The following is a 23,189-nucleotide window of genomic DNA, read 5'->3' as shown; positions in this document are numbered from 1 at the left end:
AAAAATCACAGTAGATGCACATGACTATAATATACGTATAAGGGAATACCAAAGGAAAATGAAAGGCAGAAGGTCAGAACCAAGAGCTTTCTTCTGTTTATTCAGGCATCGTCGGGTCACAGATGAAATGCAGTTGGAAAGAAGGTTACAAGATAAAACAAGAAGATCAAGAATACCAGATGGTTAATTTAATTGTCAAAAGGCTAAAAATCAAAGGGATAATCCAGGATAATCCGGGATCACAAACTATAACCATAGATTTAACCATCAGAGGCACGGAAGCTTAGCCATATATAATTCAAAAACATGTATAAAACTTAATATATTAATTTTGCTGCTTATATTTATCAGCAACTTTTTTTTTTTAATTATGAAGGCATCGAGTTTAAATAAACCAAGACTTAAATTTAGAACACTTCCATTATTTAACTTGATGAAACGAGATTCAATGATATTCCTTTTAACTGTCATTACATGAGATTAAGGCTCTCGCTTGACTCCAGTTAATAGGATGATCTAAATCTCTCATAAGTACAGACAATGCCTTTGATATTTAGTCAGTTCTCACAGAATATTGGTGTTTCTCGATTCGCTGCAAAAGTGATTTTTCAGTTTGTCCGTCATATATTTTATCACTTTTTACGATGAATTTCATATGTGCAGCCAAAAACACCTTTAAGAGAATTTTTTATCACTAAACTCTTAACATTAAAATGACTGAAAACAACATTTACGTTGCAAAGCTTTGAAATTCTAGGAATTTCTAAACACCTTTCATTATAAGGTAATTTGAGAATGTTATGCTTACTAAATTCAAGTTTGTTATGACATGATACATCTACAAAAGTCCTCGGGTATTTAAGTTTCAAGGCAATGTCGTAAATAGTTTTAATTTCAGCGTCAATAAAATGCGGGCTACAGACACGCAGAGACCTTAGGAACATTCCAGAAGAATCAGAGAATTTAACATTTTGATGATGATTGGAATAATAATAATTAAAAGAAGGAATGTTAGTTGATCTTCGAAACACTAAAAAATTGAAATTTCTATAATTTCTGTAGACTGTTACATCAAGGAAATTCAAATTACAATTTCATTCTTCCCCTACATTAAATTTTATAGAAGGGGACTATATTATTGAGATGAATCAGAAATGCCTGGAGGTTTTCGTGAACTGGCCAAATACAGAAAATATCGTCTACATACCTAAACCAATAACTTTTTGGAGCAAAATTCTTGGTAAGAATTTTGTCTTAAAAATTCCATGTAAATATTGCTAAGGACAGGAGATAAGGGATTACCTATAGCCATGCATAACTTTTGTACAAAAGAAAAAAAATTAAATCAAAATTTACTATCTTTGATACATAGCTGTATAAGACTAATGAGGTTTGCTACAGTTAACGGCATATTATAACTATCTAATTCTCCCTCCAAAAATTCAAGTAGATGATTTACTTGAATTTTAATGTTGAGAGTTAAGTAATATATGAAATTCCTTGTAAAAAGTGAGATAAACTATATTACGGACAAACTGGAAAATCTTTTTTACAACGAATCAAACAACACCGGCATTCTTTGAGAACTGGCCAAATATCGAATACATTATTCGTACATACGAGAGATTTAGATCATCCTATTAACTAGAGTGAAGCAAGATCTTTAGTCCCGTGTAGCGACACAGTTAAAAGGAATATCACGGCATCTTGTTTCACAAAGTCAAATAATGTAAGCATTCCAAATTTAAGTCTTGGTTTCTTTAACCTCGATGCCTTCATAATTAAAAAAGATGTTGATAAATATAAGCAGCAAAATTAATACATTAAGTTTTATATATGTTTTTGGATTATATATGGCTAAGCTTTCGTATCTCTTAGGGTCAATTCCATGGTTATAGTTTGTGATCCCGGATTATCCCTTTGATTTTTAGCCTGTTGGCAATTAACCACCTGGTATTCTTGATCCTATTGTTTTTCTTGTAACCTCCTTTCCAACTGCATTTCATCTGTGACCCGACGATGCCTGAATAAACAGAAGAAAGCTCTTGGTACTGACCTTCTGCCTTTCATTTTCCTTTGGTATTTGCTTATATTATATATATCTTATTAGAAAATTTAACACTGTACCAGTTTCACCCCAAATAAATCTGGCACTAGACTTGCCTATATCTTTATTATTATAGCTGTTTTTTTAAGATATGCTTTTAAAATTCAGTGGAACAATAGTCTCCAATTATCCTATTTTTATTTTTAGATCCTTTTCTTATTACAGCTATCAATTTTTGTTCATATTTACTTAATAATTTGTTTGAAATCAACATTTTCTTTGACCTTCTGCCTTCCTACAAGATATTTCCGTAGCGTTTTTTTTCTTTCTTTTTTTTCGTTAAAGGGTGAAGAACGCCATTTCTAAGTTTCATGTCACGTATTTTGACACGTCAACAAGTTTGAAAAGTTTCGTAAAAAACGCTGAAGACAGAGACAACTTGTCGATTTATTAAATATTACTTTTCCTTGATGAATGTTATCCGAAGGTGAATTTATATTTTTATTTTAGTGCGTTTGAAACAACTTTCACTTTCATACAAGTGCTCGTAGCATAAAGAAGGGAATGAAATAAATGAATATTCATTTTGCGCACTGTAGAACCAGGGAAAGTCAGGAGCTTTTTAGACATTAACAGAGGACAAAGTCGTGTCCGGCATGATGGGGAACCGAACGGAGGCAGTGCCAAAAAAATTGGGCTGGGCACCCTACAATACACACACACACACACACACACACACACACACTCATACACACACACACACTCATACACACACACACACACTACATATATATATATATATATATATATATATATATATATATATATATATATATATATATGATTCCACCTAGCAAACAAACATTTTGTGACGTTGAGTTGATTGTGAGTTGGCATATAGTTTGGTTGTGTTTTCTGGAGTGGGCCTAAAGTATGCAAAGTTTTAGACGTCGAACAACGTGTCAATTTGAAACATTTTGTAAAATTACGCAAAGCCAAAAAAATTGGGCTGGGCACCCTACAATACACACACACACACACACACTCATACACACACACACTCATACACACACACACACACACACATATATATATATATATATATATATATATATATATATATATATACGATTCCACCTAGCAAACAAACATTTTGTGACGTTGAGTTGATTATGAGTTGGCATATAGTTTGGTTGTGTTTTCTGGAGTGGGCCTACAGTATGCAAAGTTTAGACGTCGAACAACGTGTCAATTTGAAACATTTTGTAAAATTACGCAAAGCATCAGCAGAATGTTTTCAGATGCTTGGTACTAGAGTAGATTCACATAAATCGTGCATTTGATGTCTAGACCCGTCCCTTACGACGCTCCTGATTGGATGTTGATAACCCAATCACACGGTTGGAAACTCTCAGTCTCTCGAGAGAGTTCACACGGGCAGGATGTAAGTCTTTCAAAATTATCCCTCAGAAGTGGAACATACATCCTGTCGATGTGAACTCTCGAGAGAGACTGAGATATTCCAGCTGTCATTGGCTTATCAACAGCCAATCAGAAGCGTCGTAAGAGACGGGCCTAGACGTCAAATGCACGGTTGATGTGAATCTACTATAGATTCACACGTGAATCTACTATAGTACCACTCCTAGATAGTGATTACTACAGCCATTAGGAATGACTGACCGTCTGTCTCGTGCGCGTGTTTGAGTGGCACAAAAGATTCTTCACAGAGGGACGTGAGATTGTCGAAGGTGAGGAACCCCTGGACGACGACGACGACCCGGCACTTCAAGAACCGAAGAAAATGTAAGAAAAATCATTCAGGTCGTCCGAAAAGACAGCCGAGTCAGTGTTCGAATGATGGCTGGATCTGCGAACATCCTACGTAATCGCCCCGATGTAGAACCGTGCGACTTTCATCTCTTCCCAAATGTTAAATCAGAGCTTTGAGAGGGACATTTGCTCCAGTAAGAGAAGCCAGACCTCCTACTAAAATAAAGAATAAGCTGACAGAAACTGATATCGCAAAAAAGGGATATTTTAAGAGATGAATTAAAATAAAAATTTTTGAAGTAACATAAAGTAAAGATAAACCAAATAATGAGTAAAGTAAACAATTAAGGGAATAAAGCTTTGCACCTCATAAACAGTGTAGTGTGCCCGCAACTGTGTTTGTGGAGTGAGCGCTCAGGAACCAGGAACTACCAGTGGAGAAGACCGCAGCAATGTATTAGCGCAAATGGGGAGTATATTGAAGGGGACAAGCATTGAATTTGTAATAAATATAAATAAAGGTGGCTTATTTAACCGGTCTCGTTATTAATTAATTATATATATATATATATATATATATATATATATATATATATATATATATATATAAACGCATTAAGCTACAAATGTCCTTTAACATATAATTCCCTTTACCTCGTATTAATATATTTTCATATTTGTTAACCGAAGGGGAATTTTTTAGTTGATAAGAAATTCCCTTTGGTTAACATATGTGAAACTATATTAATTCCGAGGTACAACGAATCCAGATATTAGAAAAACATTTGTAGCTTGATGCGTATATATGAATTACGGTGATGTGATAGAACATATATCCATGGTATATATATATATATATATATATATATATATATATATATACATGTATATATATATATATATATATTATATATAGTACACCTGCTTAAATGAGTTATTTTGTCTTCAACGCAGGTAAATACATATTAATTTTTTTTTGCAAGATAATAAGATTTTATCGATAAGTTTTATCTTGCCCTGAAAGGAACAGACTTATCGAGAAGCCAGTATCACGCATTTTTTGCTTGTTTTCTGTTGTTTACGTTTTAATGCCCTAACTGAATACAATCGATTATACTACAACCCTTGCAACCATGTTCAGAGTTTAGTAATAAAAGGTGATACCGATGTCACCTTCGTCAGGGTCTAGAGCAGCGTTTCTCAACCTCCTTACCTCAGGGCGCATCTATGAATGAACAGAATCCAGAATCTTTGGGCGCACCTTTGATTATAATATGGACAAAATACTTATGAAATCTGAATTTATTGTGAAGTTTCAGGAACTTTAGATTGCTGGTACGGTCATACTTTCTTCCTGAGATTATATTTTACTTTTTTTTTTGTGCATAGTGTTCAAGCATATTTTAAAATATGCGTTTTTTATACGCTGCATATTTTTATTTTCTTTTGATTGTCTTTTTCCTCAATTATTTCCTGCTAGTGCCCTCAGGTCTATAGCAGTTGGGGATCATAGTCTGCATAATAATAATAATAATAATAATAATAATAATAATAATAATAATAATAATAATAATAATAATAATAATATAATAATAATAATAATAATAATAATAATAATATTATTTATGATTATTATTATTATAATTTGTAGTAGTAGTAGCAGTAATAGGAAAATACCAGATATGTATTCTAAGATAACCAATTATTTTTCAGATATTACTTTTTGCATTTAAGTATCCTAATGAAAAACCTGTGCTTGATGAGAATTATCTATTTAGTGAATGTTAGGCCTTATATGTGATAAACAAACTCTCAACTCTTCATCAATAGATTTGATATTTGATCTACTTTTACATTTAATGTTAGTTAGTACAGAAAATCCATGTTTAGAAAGGTAAAATGTGGAAAACTGCGATAAAACCGTTAATGTCTTGTTAGCTATTGAAGGATATTCTTCCTTAACTGAAATCCACAACTGATCCTTAATCCCCGATCAGTAGAGATAGCGGCCACCACTTCTTCTTCTGTTAACGAAAAGCCAACGCCCTCGGTAGAAATATCAACGAAAGGGTTGCGAATCCAGTCATACTGCTCGGTGTTTATTGAGGGAAAGTAATATTTCAGATTACCTTCCAGAGGCGCTAAATGATCCACTATTGAAGGAATTAAAACGTCTGAATAGCCTTTCCCCAGCAAAGGAAACATTTCCAAACAGCCTGAAATAGCTTTCCTTTTCCAAATCACTATTTTTTTCTGGAATGTTTTGATTCTGTCGGTAGATGAGAGAAGATTTTCATTTCCACTTTGCATAGACATGTTCAGATTATTCAAGTGTTGAAACATATCAGTCAGATATTCCAATTTTGATGTCCAAAACTCACATTCCTTAAGTCCACAAAATTTACTTTTATTTTCTTTTTAAAAAAATGCCAATAGTTATTCGTGAAGAACCACCTCACTTGTGTGTGTGCAATAGCATGCGAGTGTGTTGTGAATCCATGTTTTCACAAAGTTGTTCCGATATTACTGGTCTAGTCTTCTTGATAAAATTTGCCATTTCGACAACTTGATCAAAAACTTCTTTCAATTTAAAACCCAGTGTTTTTACCATCAAGCTCCATCAGTACAAATTCCAACACACGACTCCCAGGATAAATTCCATTTCTCAAAATAACTATTCAAAATAAGGAAAATATCTTCACCTTTAGCAGTAGTTGCGCTTTGTTACTTATGTCTGTTGATTCATCAACTTGTAGCGCAAAGTATGCATCCTGAAGTTTATTACGGTAGACATTTCCAGAATACGCCTATGAACAGTATCATTTGATAATGAAATTTAGCAATGAATTTTGCAAAGCATAAAACAAACACATAAACTTGTGAGAAAGGTGTCCGTGAAAGGAAAATGTGTCCAGTAGCCTTAAGAAAAAAAAAATGACGGTTGTCATTTTCGGCTAAGCAACTACTATGAAGATCAGCAGGATAGAAATTCAAACAGAAAAGAGGCCAGTAATGACGGATTTAAACCCCCAAGGAAATGAAAGGGAAAGATCCAGTAATGACTGATTCAAAACCCCAATGAAAGATAAGGAAAGATTAAGGAATTTAGCTTCCAGTTTAAAACGTCAAATATCGAAGACTTGCCTCAGACATAGAGACACATAATCGTTGTCTGCAAAAATTATTAAAATAATAACAGATATTTTAAACACTAGAATATAATTTTCCTATTCCTTGGGGCGCACCTGAGCACCTCACGGGGCACACAGGTTGAAAAACGCTGGTCTAGTGAGTATTACTTGAGATTTTGACGCTCATCTACATCCGGAACATTAATCTATTCTGCTTCCTAAAGCTTTATTCTAAAAAAAAAAATCGATAAATCATATGACATCGTTTTATTGCCATTGTCAATATGGAATTACACATTATAGTACTACGCAAGTAGATCATTATCCTTAACATATTCTGCTTGGTCCAGGTCACGACATGACAGATAATCCATAATATCGGACTCATCTATAAAAAAAAAAGGCGTGGAACCTTCCATACGAAATAATTAAACAGCATAAAAAAACGGACGTAAGAGAAGCGCCACATCCCCTTCATTAAGCTGCCCTTGTGACAGCACGGGCTCTTGCTCACCGAGCAGCCCGTAATAACTTTATTGATAAAAAACGGATGCATATAAAGAGGCTGTGCGGACGGAAACGTAATGTCCGTCACGCGCACATACAAAAGCCCGTGGTGACACAAGGTCAGCTTAATCAAAAACAACAACAAAAGGGAACGTCGTCCCGAACAAACGAGTGGCCAACGGTACGCGAGAGTTTTGTGTCTGAATTAACCAACGATTCTCGTTACTCATTGGACTTGCTAAAATTTAGGGGTAATTGGGACGGGGAACCAGAGGTCCTGTTCTTGCCCAGGCCCGAAAAAAATAAGAAAACGGTAGAAAGGAAAGGGGGTTTATAAAATCTCCTCTTTTGTATGTTTATTATTATTATTATTATTATTATTATTATTATTATTATTATTATTATTATTATTATTATACAGAAGATGAACCGTATTCATATAGAACTAGCCCACCAAGGGGCCAGTGACTTGAAATTCAAGCTTCCAAAGAATATTACGGTGTTCATTAGAAAGAAATAACAGATAAACAAACAGAACAGGTCAGTTATTGGAAACGAAAAATTAAATGGACAAATAACTTAATAAATAAACAGATACTCGTAAAATGTAAGGAGATTATAAAATACACACGGTCACCCGTCATTTCACGTGCATCTATTTTTACTCATAACTGTGGCCATCACTATTTCCTTTAAGGCGAAAAAGGTAAAGTTCTTGAATACGCGATGTCGAAAAAAGAAGAAGAAAAACTACCTGGCTACGGTTTGTGATCCTGAAAAACATCATCATTAACAACTGTGGCCATTCTCTCTCTCTCTCTCTCTCTCTCTCTGTAACGTTACATCACATATATTACGCCCACACACGCACACACGTGCGCATGCGCGGTATGCTTTCGTAACCCATTATTGCCATGAGTGGTGGGTCTCATTATTGTCCCTTTCAGGTGTGCGCAGTTCTGCTTCCGTACTTTTAATTCATTCCTGTCTTTCTTTTGGCGTTTCTCGTTCGTAGACCGCATATAAAAAAAGTGACCAGTCTTTGGGACATCATTGATATATATATATATATATATATATATTATATATATATATATACTATTATATACCTAGATGGACAGAATAATATGAATAACAGCCTCGATTGAAGCATCAAACACGAAGCATGGTAGTACACACGTTAGATTTCCTATTCCAAACGGAGAGATTTCACACGCACTGTCATATGTAAATATACCAATACACTTTTTTCTACGCAAAATTACACACACACACACACTCTGTCTCTCTCACTTATCGAATGCAAAGCCTTAAACCTAGATGAAGGGAACAAATGAAGAATTCCAGACCTTCGGGGCAAGATGAGAGAGAGAGAGAGAGAGAGAGAGAGAGAGAGAGAGAGAGAGAGAGAGAGAGAGAGAGAGAGCAGCCGAAAAGAACGATAGAGAGAGAGATTTTATCAATTTATAATACCAAGAGACAAGACATAATTAAATATCTTTCAGAATCTTTCCTGCTATATTTTGATAAATCAAAATATCTCTCGTGGAATTTAGAAAATCAACGAAAAATCGAGAGAGAGAGAGAGAGAGAGAGAGAGAGAGAGAGAGAGAGAGAGAGAGAGAGAGAGAGAGAGAGAGGAGACTATATGAACTGGTTACTTCAGATATGAATTCCAGTTTGAAGAAAATGTGGCCTTACCTGGCCTTGGCAGCAGCTGTTGTTGGGACGTTGTTGTCCAGCTGTTGTTCGAAATTCAGAGGAATAGTCATCTTGTTTGCTGTGGCTGCATATTCGCTGGTGAGGTTTCTCCTGACTGATGATGGAGCTGAACAGCCCAAGGAAAAAGAACTGAACGAGAGAATGGCGGCCTTGCGAGACGCCATCAAGTGTCAGTGAGCGCATCACGTGAACTTGGACAGGATAATTCTTCAGCTGCAACAGGGCTCGACTCTATGAAGAGATGCAGAGGGCGGGCGACAGGGAAGAACACACTCATGTGATCCAGATCACTCAGGAGGTGTGGCAACAGCGGGTCTGGCAAGACAGGGCCCTCTCGCTCGAAGCTGAAACGTTGTTTCTGAAAAGGGAAAACGATCACGAGAGGAGAGAGGAACGGCAGCTGAAAGACAAGATCCTCAAGATCACAGAAGAAAATCAGCAGTTGACGGACAACGCGACAGCGTAGTTGGCAGAGACAAACTGCCAGGTTGAGAGGCCAGAGAAACTCCTACGACAGAAGGAGGGACCTACAGATAAACACCGAAGTAGCGGCGGTGATGGCGAGGCTCGTCCAGCAACAAAAACACGCGACTGAAAAGCGGGAATCCGACAGGAAAGACCTCGAGCCAAGGTTCCAGCGTCTGCAGAAGGAAGTGGAAGACCTCTGGAAGGAAAGGTGTGGACTCCAGTGTGAAGTTGAGGCGGCAAAACTCAAGAGGAACGAGCTGACATCCCTTCTAGAGGAACGAAATCGTCGCCTGGAGTCGCTGGAGAGGAAGACGGGTCTCCAGGTTGAACGGAACGACCAGCTGGAAGATGAGGTTCAACAGCTGCTTGGAGCGAAGGAGATTGGTCTGCGACCTGAAGAACCTCGAGGAGCTATACAGACGCCTGGAGGAGGACAACTGGAAACTGCAGGCGGGCCCGCCACAGGTCTCGGGACTGGCGGGCAAGGCCTGCCAGAGTACCGGGACGGGTGGGCGAGGCCCACCAGAAGTCCTGGGACAGGCCGGCCAGGCCCGCCAGTCCCGGAACGGGCGGGCAAGGCCTGCCACGGGTCCCGGGATGGGCGGGCGCAGCCATGGGTCCTGGGACTGGCAGGCAAGGCCCGCCAGAGTACCAGGACAGGCGGGCGAGGCCCGCTAGTCCTGGGATGGGAGGGCGGGGCCCGCCACGGGTCCCGGGACGGATAGGCCGGGCCCGCCACGGGTCCTGGGACGGGCAGGCAAAGCCCGCTACGTATTCTGGGACGCGCGGGCGCGGCCCGCCAGAGTCCCTGGACGGGCGGGCTAGGCCCGCCACGGGTCCCGGGACAGGCAAGCAAAGCCCGCCACGTGTCCTGGGACGGGCAGGCAAGGCCCGCCAGAATCCCGGGACAAGTGGGCCAGGCCGCCACATGTCTTGGGGCGGGCAGGCTGGGGCTGCCATGGGTCCCGGGATGAGCGGGCGAGTTCCGCCCCGTTTCCCGGGGCGGGCGGGCCGGGCCTGCCACGGGTCCTGGGACGGGCGGGTGGGGTCCACCACGCAAGTATGGACTAACACATTATAATACTATGCAAGTATGGAATTACCCATTATAGTACTACGCAAGTATGGAATTGCACATTATAGTACTACGCAAGTAGAATATTATCCCAAACATTTTCCGCTTGGCCCATTAGATGAGCATTAGATGATCCATAATATCGGCCTCCTCTTAAAAAAAATTATTAAAAAACAAATAAATAACACACTTGAAACCAATTAATACGAAATAATTAAACAGCATAAAAAACGGACACAATAGACGCACCGTATCCCTTCATCTACGAGACGACAGTTCATAAATATTTCCGGAGGAATATCGGAGAGGAGAGGAGTAAGTGTCAGCTGTCGGAAAGCCAGAGCAACTGTTTGCGTATTACATCCATTATCCAGCAGAGTGGGGAACGGACGAGACAATGAGATGGCACGGCATGAATATTGCAAAAAACAAATGTGCGGATAGGTCTCGGTAATTGAGTGCGGATGATTTACTTGATTGGCATGACGTCATCGAAGGTTGGTATGTACGTAGTGATAGAACTCAACCTTTTTTAGCCTAGCTGAGTTAACTGTTACTGATAAGATAGAACAAAACAACAGATAATTAATTAGAATTCAATATATATATATATATATATATATATATATATATATATATATATATATATATATATATATATATATATATGTATGTACGTAGTGATAGAACTCAACCTTTTTTAGCTGAGTTAACTGTTACTGATAAGATAGAACAAAACAACAGATAATTTAATTAAAATTCAAGTATATATATATATATATATATATATATATATATATATATATATATATATATATATATATATATAGAGAGAGAGAGAGAGAGAGAGAGAGAGAGAGAGAGAGAGAGTAAACATTGGAATGAAAGCAAAAGAGTTGCAGCATTGGATGTATTTGAGATGAGATGAAAAACTACGGTTTTCCGATCAGCGAAGTTAAGCTGCTTTGGTCGTGGTCTGTTGAATCCCTGTTGTATGCTCTCTAAAGGCTTTTAAAAGGGTTCTTTGGCTTCGTTATAAGAATCTGTTATAGATGTATGTACGTATGTATGCACATAATTTGTAAAATGAATAAAAAAACTGACGTCTGTGATGGGAATCAGTCTTCCACTGCACTGATACCGCCAAATGTTTGATGTCAAGGTCCGTCCCTTACGACGCTCCTGATTGGCTGTTGATAAGCCAATCACAGGGCTGGAAACTCTCAGTCTCTCTCGAGAGTTCACAAGGGTAGGATCTATGTTCCACCTCTCCTGAGGTATACGTCTTTCAGGAGAGGTGGAACATATATCTTGTCTATGTGAACTCTCTACAGAGACTGAGTTTCCAGCCATGTAATTGGCTTATCAACACCCTAGACATCACGTGCACGGCTGATGTGAATCTACTATAGTAGAATTTTTGTAATTCTGAAGTAAAAGTAGAACTTCATTCCTCTCAATGAATTGCTGCAGCCAGTGATGGCTGCAGTTAGATTGACGAATATTTTTGCCTATAATCATTTATGAAGGCAATAGAATAGTTCCAGCTTCGGTATGGTTCTATATTAATGATACTTTCCATGGAAATTTTTCGAAGATGACGCGTATATTTCGCAAGGAAGGTGATTTGAGTGATGCTCGATTTCTTCGAATATATTTTTCTATGCCTCCCCTGACAATAATCCCATATAAGGTTAAAGTAAATATTCAGCAAGCTTTTTTAAAAGGCAGGAGTTGCCCAGAACCCTTTCAAAAAAACCAAAAGAGACCATAAGACAGGGATTCATTGACGGCCACCCATCTAGCTACTGGTCACACCCAAAGCAGCTTAATTGCGCTGATATGAAAACTGGTTCCTTTTTTTGTATCTTGCAGAGATAGTAGAGCCATAACAGAGCATCTGCATGAAGATAATAGTATATATAAACCAAAATCTTAAAATGAAATTTTTACTCTCAATACACTTCATAAACCATCGCAAATTAACCGTGCTAAGAATAATTGTTGCTCGCAGGTGGATATAAATTGACCTTACGCTCCTAGGTGCACATATAGATCGGCCTTGGGGACTCGAACATTACAGGAATGTGTGACGATCACTGAGCGTTACCACAAAGCGTGGAATTTTGTTGTGACGCTCGAGTAGTACCGTTCTGTTAGGGAACAATGACTCAGGGATTTCTTCCTCTGCTTACTGTCCTTAAGTGTCCTATTCCCCAGCGGCGGGTTACCAAGGCTACACAACGGGCAGGTAGATTTAAAATCCTCCCGTTACCGCTTGCTTCCTTTCAAAGTGCTGAGTCATCTACCAAACACATTTTTAAAAAGTTACTGTTAAGAGTCCTCACTTTCCCTGCTGCTCGTCGACTGTGACGCTCAGAATAAAGAACTGTGTTTCGTAACAGTTTCTAAGATTTAAAATAAAAGCTACCCACGGAAGGAGAAATATCGCAGTCGTGCATTGGGTTTCGATTTGATACGTCAAGAAAGAGTAGATATTCCACTTTGCAGCCTAGCTATAGGCCTACAATGAAAGGATATAAAATATGTTATAGTGCCACAAAAATATATATATATTTTAGTACCACCAGGAGAGAGTATTATCGACAACGATTCATCAGAAGTAAATATCCTAAATTCTAGACTAAATCAGAATACAATAGCAATGGATTCTTTCGTGGCAAAAATAGCATAATGCGCCGAGTCTGGGAATCTCCCAAGGTGGACGATATATGAAAAAGTTGCCACTGACTGCCACTGAGAACCAAAGGGCTTGCTTTAAGTATGGGGGAATCTGGCGTCACAGGATCCGAAAGTGACGGGCTCTTAATCTGCTGGCATTCTGTCATCTCACCGTCGACAATAATGACGTTTGCTGGTTCAGGGAGAAATGAGACAATGAAAGCTGTAGGTACTTCATTCATGAACTAAATAACTAACTGGGCTTCATGTCATCTCTGAGTCACACTAAAATTGGCAGATGATGAGGGAGAACTTAAAATTTATTCTAATCCCTAGTCTCTCTCTCTCTCTCTCACATATATATATACCTGTGGTAATGTGTGATAAACGAATCACGTGTTAAAGTGATTATGTATATTATATACATATGCACACACACATTTATAAGTGTATAGTGCGTGTATGTACATATGAAATCGATTCCTCGTGTGCATTACTTATTCTTTGAATTCATTTAGAGATAACTCAAAATTAGCAAAGTCTGGGTACCCTCTGAACAGTTCTTACGCGAGACTCAGAATGATAAAGTGAGGGTATATAATGATAGAAACGCGTGTTCAGGAAAACAGTAGTGCAGAGTATCAGTCAAGGCCGTCGAGTATTTATGACACGCGCGCTATTGGCTTCGCGGTCTCAACGTCCTGTTTACCAGTCGATGAAGAAGCAGAAACACCGAGAAGTTTTTCGCGCTAAAACTGCAACAGCAACGCTTCGTATAAAACAAAGCTCGTCTCATTTGCTTTCGCGACGTTACAGATACTTTTGTCTGGCCCATCCTTTCGTAGGTATTATCGATGCCGGGAATAAGGACAATTCAGAAAATTGACTGACTCGTAACGCGTTCTCCCAGGGAGCGAAAACAATAGTTTTGAGATGAGACGATCCTTGGCACTCATTTCGTCAAAGACTATTGTAATTCGGATCGTTTACTCTCCCACTCGATGTTGAGAGAGAGAGAGAGAGAGAGAGAGAGAGAGAGAGAGAGAGAGAGAGAGAGAGAGAGAGAGAGAGAGAGGCAGGCTTAAGCTGAACTGCCTTGTCCATCATATAATGATGCAACCTAGGATAAAACACACACACAACATATGTATATATATATATATATATATATATATATATATATATATATATATATATATATATATATAGTATATATATATATATATATATATATATATTATATATATATATATATATAGAGAGAGAGAGAGAGAGAGAGAGAGAGAGAGATGAAGAGAGAGAGAGAGAAGAGAGGCTTAAGCTGAAACTCTCAACTAAGAACTGCTTTATCCATCAGACAATGATGTAACAAAGGATCAATAATTATTAATAATATATTATATAAATATATTATATATATATACATATATAATATATATATATATATATATATATATATAATATATATATATATATTATATAATATATATACGACATTGCTGATATGTGAGAAAGAACAAACGATACAACGTGACTATACCAGCATCTTGTAACTTCATCTCTCTCTCTCTCTTCTCTCTCTCTCTTGTGTACTTCCTCTTCAGCGAAACAGCTCAGCCACTCCCATGCTTTCCAGCCTTCACCTTCCTCACCTGTCTCTCCCAATCTAACGGCCTAAGTCCCCCCAAACCAACACCCCCACCCCCCCATTCTGGCAAAAACAGGTTTGAAGAAAACGAGACGAAGGTAAAGGAAGCATCTGCGTTCTTTTGTGAAATTCCAAATGTCTTGACGAAGATTTTTTTTTCTACATAGATCTGAAGAGTAAACTATACATTAATAAAATTCAAAGACGTTTAAAAGATCCAGGAGACTTCATGACTATATACTAATATATAATTAATATATATATATATATATAATATATCTATATATATATATATATAATATATATATATATATATATATAATATTAATATTACTACTTGACGTGATTGTACGTGATTTTACGCTGCATGGAACCAGTGGTTATCCAGCAACGGGACCAACGGCTTTACGTGACTTCCGAACCACGTCGAGAGTGAACTTCTATCACCACAAATACACATCTCTGGGACCTCAGTGGAATGCCCGAGAATCGAACTAGCGGCCACCGAGGTGACAGGCTAACACCAAACCGACCACGCCAATGAGGAGCTCTACTGGACGTGATGACGGTGCAAGAAATGTGTGACTTGGTTTATCATGATTTTCCACCCTATGGTTACTGTTCAGTGAGTTGGCCTTATGCCAGCACGGGCTCTTGCTCTTGGAGCAGCCCGTCAACATTTTCCCTTAGTGGGTCAGTGCGTCGAAAGAGTAAAAAATATAATTAAGTCATGTGGAAATTCAAACATATATCGCGACATATCTAAGACAACGTAGCCTAATGAGGTAAAACGCCATAGAAATAGGTCTAGCTTTATGGGATGTAAAAGTGCAAAATTGAAATTAATAAAATAACTATTTAAAATGAGCATAGCGCCGTTGTATGCTGAAGTAACAACTTGCTATGAATGTTAGGAGAAGGCCGAAGTTAGTATGCTAAGAGTTAAAGAAATATTTTACTAATATCGTAGATTGTATGAAATATTATTTTGAAACAAATTTAGATTGGTAAGCTAAGGTAAACTTAGACAATTTCTTAAGCCCGCCAAAATCTCGTTTTAATGACGATTCTTTCTTAAAATAATGCCCTGTCTTTCTTAAAATAATGCCCTGGTGTTTGCTAACCTTATTGATAAATGGGGATGATTCAGGGCCAGTTTCTAACTTATCATCACCGCGAACTTGTGTCATGCGTCTAATAAATCTTGTTCCTGCTCTGTTTGTATTTTTAGAACGCTGTAATGACGCAAAGCTGACAAGTGTGGCTGGCGTGTGTATTTTTAGCAGACGGTACACACCAGGGTGCCAAAAAATGCGATTAAAATTGGAATGCACAATGAAATGTTAAATAGACGTTGGATATATATGTTCTTAGCAGTACAAAGGACATAAAAATAGGACGTACTCAAAGTTCATTTATGTTTACATTTTGTTTTTTTTGTAAACATTCGAAAGATCTGCATTCTGCTACTCTTTCAAAGTTAGGTAAAAGAAATGACTCGTGGGTAACGAACCTTCAGGAAGGCCTATGCTAAGTGAGGCCTACGCTCTACAGTTAAGAAAAGACTAACATTAAAGCTTATTGATATTGTACCTAAGCTATATAATAAAAAAAAAACTAACACTAGAGTCTAATATCTTAACATTGCTTACTGATATGGTACCTACGCACTATAGTAAAAAAAAGACTAACGTTAGAGCCTAATATCTTCACATGGCTTATTGATGTTACTAACTACTCATGAATTTTGTTTCACGATTTGACAAACCTGCTTATATCGCATCGCTTCATCGGTACTACAGTCTGATGTAAGCTACCTGAAATAAAAAAAGAAAAACAAAATTAGTATAAGTGCGTTCAGTAAATCACAAGCTGAATTTAATGGGACCCTGCTATAAGAAATTGCACGAGATGTTATACCCTAATACGACTTGAAACATAGCCGTGGTAAATAAAAAAAAAAAAAACATAAATGAACGACTTGACGTCAAACCCTGAAACTCGAAGAAGCGATCGGAATATGGAATGCATGACGTCACATGGCAACTGCGCACCACCATTTGGGAGCTGTCTGGGCGTCTGACGAATCAGAGGAATTTAGAGCAGTTGAGCACTTCCTCGATCTGCAGGGGTTGTCGTGGGGACGATGGAGTAGCTAGACGATGTGTCGAGGATGATATAGATAAATCTAACAATGGCTAGTGACTAGCAAACAAAACTGACAATAGCTAGTGACTACCAAACAAAACTGATGCTCTATTGTTTCTGTAGTACTACCAGTGTCAGTGAGTCTTCTTTAACGAAGGTTTAAAGTAAAATAATTGTATATTAAAGACGTGACGGGTTTTAGTTTTAAAAATTATAAGTTTAAGGGTGATGGAAGGAATGATGTGGAATAAAGGGGAGATGTAGTCATAGGATCAGCTATAAATACGAAAAGCTACCGAACCGATGAGAGAGAGAGAGAGAGAGAGAGAGAGAGAGAGAGAGAGAGAGAAGACGAGGACTGAGAGAGAGAGGACGCCCCAGAGAGAATCGAGGAGACGTGAAAATGACGAGAAGAGAGCCATCGCGTATGAGGACCCCTGCTTCGTTGTTTGTTGGTTTTGGAAGAGAGATTATACGTAAACATTTTTCGTACGATTATGTGACAACTAATTAAAACGAACACCTGTAAATGGTATTCAGGAAAGCATTAAAAAAAAAAAAAAAAAATTTAAACACATGGCCAGTACGATATCGATCATAAATCATTCAGCTATAAGTATGGGGTAGGTACACGTGTCGAGAAAATACGAAATGTTCAAATTGCTTCTTTTATTAGTTAGGAGCAGTTTTCGCTTACTCGTGGAGTAAGCCTACAAACTACTTTGCTGTGTTGTTATCGTTCCTGTTGTTGGGGGGTAGGAAAGGTCTGAAAAGGGTGTCTCTTGTTGAGTTACAGATACATGAATTTTAGAATGGAATATTTATGATTTGTTTATTAGAATGAAGATGTAACAAATGAATAATGTGCATATTAAATAATTCAGAAAAAATATTCCTAATAAAATACATAGTATTTTTTTCAGTTTCGTTGGTGAAACAACGGTCTATCTGTCCGTAGATTTTAGCACGTTCTAATTTATTTGATGTACTGAATTTAGAGGCTACATTGCTGTTCAATTATTTTGTGTTTCCACTTATAAGTGAGACTATATGAACCTGTTTAATTTGTGTTCTATTTATTTGGCCCTTGTTGTTAGTATGAGCAGTACTATAGCTGGTTCACTTAAGGTAGATTCTTGGGTGAGCCCTATGCCTGCGAGACGTTTGTTTGGCGGCCGCTGATTGGCTGGGAGCCGCTTACCTCCCGGTACCAGCCTATCAGCGGCCGCCAAACAAACGTCTCGTAAGCATAGGGCTCATTCAAGCATCTACCTAATGTGAACCAGCTATAATTATGAGTAAGGATTACGAAGACCATACATATTACGTTAAGTTAGGAATACGTTTGCAACTTATGCGTCAGTAGATAATCTTATATTCGTCCCGTGTAAGCTGGAGGTCGGATTACGCCTTGTTTTTTGTTGTTTTAGTAGATTAAGCACGGGCTCTTTTTTAGTACCATTAAGAAGTTCCTGTACTCCAACTACCACTCCTTTGTTCAAATTCAAAATTAGTACTTCACTCATCGGATGAACCATAGGCCGCCTTTGGATTTCATTATACATCGGTTGCATCACCGGACGATAATGACATCGCTCATTATCCACTGCTCGTTGAATAGTCTCTCCTAATGATCAGCGCCTTTGATGTCTCGAAGTTTCCTATACTCTTTACGAATATCAAAAGTTTTTTGTAATTATGTTTACTGCTGTGAGAATATGCAGCCTGTAGTACGATTTTGCAATAACGATTATGTTTCCAGAATTATATTATGACGCTTATCGGCAAGAGACTAAGGATCATGTCTAGATCAATATCCAAAGGTATTCTTTGGATATTGGTCTAGATTAGCGAACACACTATTTTTCAAGATATCATTATACCACTTTGATTTATATATATATATATATATATATATATATATATATATATATATATATATATATATATATATATATCAGTGGTATAATAATAATTCGAAAAATAGTGGGTTCGTTATCTTGACATGATCCGAGACTAAAGCACGGTATTCCGTGGTGGTAAACATGAATTTATAAAATACGAGTTTAATGATTGCAAATATGTTCTAGGAATTTAACGCCATTACCACAAATAATAAGCCCACGTACAAAGCTCATACGTTGAATATATAATGATGTTGCAAAATTATGCCATTAGTGTAAACGACCGAGCGGCAACATAGCGGCCACATCTCTCGAAACGCGGTCACTGGATAGTCCACAACGCTTGACTGATGCTCATGGCAGCGAATTCAAGTATACTTTTTCGGAAAGGTGGCCACTTTTCCGGGATCGGTTGCCGCTATGTGCCACTCGGTCGTCTACCATATAAAAGATTTATTTGTGGTACTTTACTTGTGAATGCTTCATGTTAGCGGAATATCATCCGCACAGAATGTTTACCTTTAAATTCATGCATAATACAGCGCAGCCTATAGTACATGTTGTATTCACTACATCGGTAAACTGTCAAAATGCCTCGTGAAATGCATATTTTAAAATTATATCTCCATTTATGTCACGAGTCATGAAATTATTTCGCCATTTATATCACGAGTCATCTTGTGACTAATAAAAAAGTAAAGTTTTTTCGGTATTTCTACAGAAAATACCCACATGAACATTTGTGTATTTATGTTTAAAACACGATAAGTAAAATTACACGAATTTGTCTAATCTCGTTGGGGGGGCGGGAGGCAAGAGGAGACTAAGGTTATAGGTTGGGGAATAATGAAATAGATTGTAATGCACAAATCAGAAAAGTAGGAAGTGCAAAAAATCATAGCAGTTACATTAACAATCATCCACAAATTGTTATAGCGTTACAAAACCTGGGGCACCAAGTCCTTGACAGGACCTCCCCCGCCCCCGCCACCAACGGTCCAACCCTTTACCTAACATGACCCAGGCCTAGGAGGGAGTAAAATGTAAACTATACTCTGTTTTTTTTTTCATCTGTCCATCCGCCTGTGGTGTTTTTGTATGGTAACACTGCGTCCCGGGCTTTAGATAGTTACACTAATTGTAAGTTTTAGGTAAATAAAAGGATATCTGGGTGTACATTTGTAACTGAAAAGTGTTTTCAATAATTTACTGCATGCGAATTACACCGTTAATATTCGAAATAGGATATTATTATAATCGTTGAATGTAAGCTGAATGTAACTATCTAAAGCCCGGGACGCAGTGTTACCATACAAAAAACACCACAGGCGGATGGACAGATGAAAAAAAAACAGAGTATAGTCGTTTCTCTTGGAAATTCATGTCAAATACGCCTAAAAAAATAAAAATAACAGAAAACCCAATTAATATATGTAAAATTACCTGTTGCTTAAGCTCTGAAACCTAAACACGGCATATTTATTCTCAGGAATTGATAAAAATTATATAAAAACTATCAGAAATACCATAGCCTACTTCAAATTAAAAATCAGGACACATCTCAACTGGTAAAAAGTGGGATTTTGTCCTAGCTACACCAAATGGTCTTCATTTACAGTTCCAAAATATTCGCTGTTGCATGCTTAACATTCATCACAAAGTAAGATTTTTAATGTTTACTTACATCTCTTTCAAAAGAAGCCTACTGGTTAACGCTGCTGGATGGATTTAGATTTAGCCAAAGCCTTGTAATGGCACAAGTTCTCGCTCTACGACAGTTGACCGTAAAACGCTGCTGCTTGACAGTGACACCATTACACCAATAATAATAAACAAATACACAACCACCAAAGTCAAATGAGCATAGAAACAGAAAGGTAGGTTCTTTTTAAAATTCTATACCCTTGAAATAAAAACATAACTAAAATTTTAAAATTCATTTTAATTATATTCATCGTCTACCGTGGATTAATTAGCCACGAAATGTAGAAGTACATTACAACACAAGAGTTGCTTGGTACGATACGGCGAGGCAGAGAGGGCGCCACCCGCGCCAGCCCAGATCTCGTACCTCATTTGTTTTGAAAAAGTGTAGCTGGCACTAGCTGCGAAATTTCTTCCATTTGCCCTTAGTATTCGTGAGTGTTGGTGTAGAAGCTTTTTGTTATGTGTAGCCGTACGCTGATGCAAAAACTTTCCCATCCCAAGCCGTTCAATCACAGTAACACCTAAAGACATTCTGGTTGTCAGTGTTCATTTGGAAAAGTATGTAAAATTGCCTTTTAGTTTCCAAGTCTCGTAAGGAATTTCGGAACTTGCTTGTATTTAGTAGGTTAACCTGAAGTCTACGTGAACGCTATATTATCTTGTATTGTAATTCAGTGTTAAGGTGTTGCGTAATGATAAAATGGATAACATAGACTGTACGGTATTCAGTCAACTAAAGAGGTAATTTTGGCTAACCCAACTATGACTGTTACAGGCTCAGGCTTTGTAAATAGGTATAGATAGATCTTAGGCTAAACCAAATTTCTTCTCAACAAAATATAGGCAAAACCAAGTTTTCCTCAACAAAATATGGAAGTAAATTCGTCATATTGTGACGTAATATAATTAATTTCCTACCAAAATAGTCCAAAAGTCACTTAGGCCTTAATCAAATCAGGCAAACAGTCGCATAGGCCAAACATTTAGCTAACTCTTAAGGTAAAGAATGGGTTTCCTGTATTACACTTTCCTCTACAAACAAACTGCTGTAACAAGAGGCACGAGACCCTTTAGCCTTTACTGAATGATTTTATGATTGATGACCTAACAGGTCACAGGTAAAGAGTACCTAGTAGGCTATAGGGCTACTGCTTAAACTTATGCTAACGTAACCTAACTTAGCGGTTCAGTGGAGCATAACTGATTGTGATAGTAAAAAAGGCTAAGATATACAATATTATGTTCCGATATGTACTATGTTGTTCCATCACTGCACTGGAATCGTCTCATAATGGAGGCGAAGTTTGAATGGTGGTTTTTAATGCTTAATGTACTTTTCATTTGAATTCCCATAAGGTTGCCGGTTTTAATATTTCTTATTTTTTCAGTGATGCAGTGTTAAAGCGGCGTCCTTTGACTGTACACAGTGAAAATTGGTTACATTAGCAATTTTTTTTATTTAGTGGAAAGTATTTATTAAGAATCATTGCATTATCCATTGATAATCATGTTGGTCTGGAAGCATGAAATGACATAGGCATACCATGATATCGAGCCTTTCAATTTTAAATATTCAACTGCCATATAAATTATATATATATATATATATATATATATATATATATATATATATATATATATATATAATATATATATATATATATATATTTGGCGTGATTTTTTAAGGCGTTAATAGAGAGAGAGAGAATGGGGTGGTCGGGTCCTTACTACTCCAGATATTTTTAAATTTGTTCTTAAGCCCCATTTTCACTATGTAATTCCATTTATTATATATATATATATATATATATATATATATATATTATATATATATATATATATATGTATGTATGTATGTATGTATGTATGCAAGTATTTAATTATTTATTTATTCATTTATGGACACCATGAATTTTTTTTACCTTGTGCCAGCCGTCGTAAGGTGATAGCAGATGAAATTAAATGGCGTCAGTGATCCTTGTAGCTGTAATGCCAGTTGACTAACGATATGACAACACGAGAATGAGAAAGCAGTAATAGGCCATTTAGAAGCGATATTTATAATATTCATGAGAGCATGCTTCATCATGGCGAACCACATAGTCTGGTGTGATTTCATTTTTAACCGATTTGCATACAAATTACTTTATTTGGACTATTAGATTTTATGCTGGCAATCGACTTAACCTTATTTATTTTTAGTAGCTCTTCCCACTTTCGGTCATATACTCACTGCCTAATGTTATTGCACCCAGGCAGCCTTTTTTTAGGTTAGGTAGGTTGGCGCATGGAATTATCCTTAACAGTGTCCAAAGTCTGTGTGCGAATAAACGCAAGTAATTAAGGGGTTTTTATGAAAACACGGATTACACTTCAT

General features: G+C 37.4%; 1 protein-coding gene across 1 annotated transcript in view; it reads right to left on the bottom strand.

Annotated features, from left to right (window-relative positions):
- The window catches only part of LOC135216215 (uncharacterized), a 128,969-nt gene extending 108,048 nt beyond the window's left edge, over window positions 1-20,921 (bottom strand). The window contains 2 exon segments of the mRNA XM_064251350.1: window positions 16,822-16,870; window positions 20,790-20,921. Of these exon segments, the coding sequence (XP_064107420.1) occupies window positions 16,822-16,836 (15 nt within the window). The 5' untranslated portion in view covers window positions 16,837-16,870; window positions 20,790-20,921.
- Window positions 20,922-23,189: the final 2,268 nt, after the last annotated feature.

Source organism: Macrobrachium nipponense, chromosome 6, assembly GCF_015104395.2.
Source record: "Macrobrachium nipponense isolate FS-2020 chromosome 6, ASM1510439v2, whole genome shotgun sequence".
Lineage (NCBI taxonomy): Eukaryota > Metazoa > Arthropoda > Malacostraca > Decapoda > Palaemonidae > Macrobrachium > Macrobrachium nipponense.
This window is presented reverse-complemented; position numbering and strand designations above follow the sequence as displayed.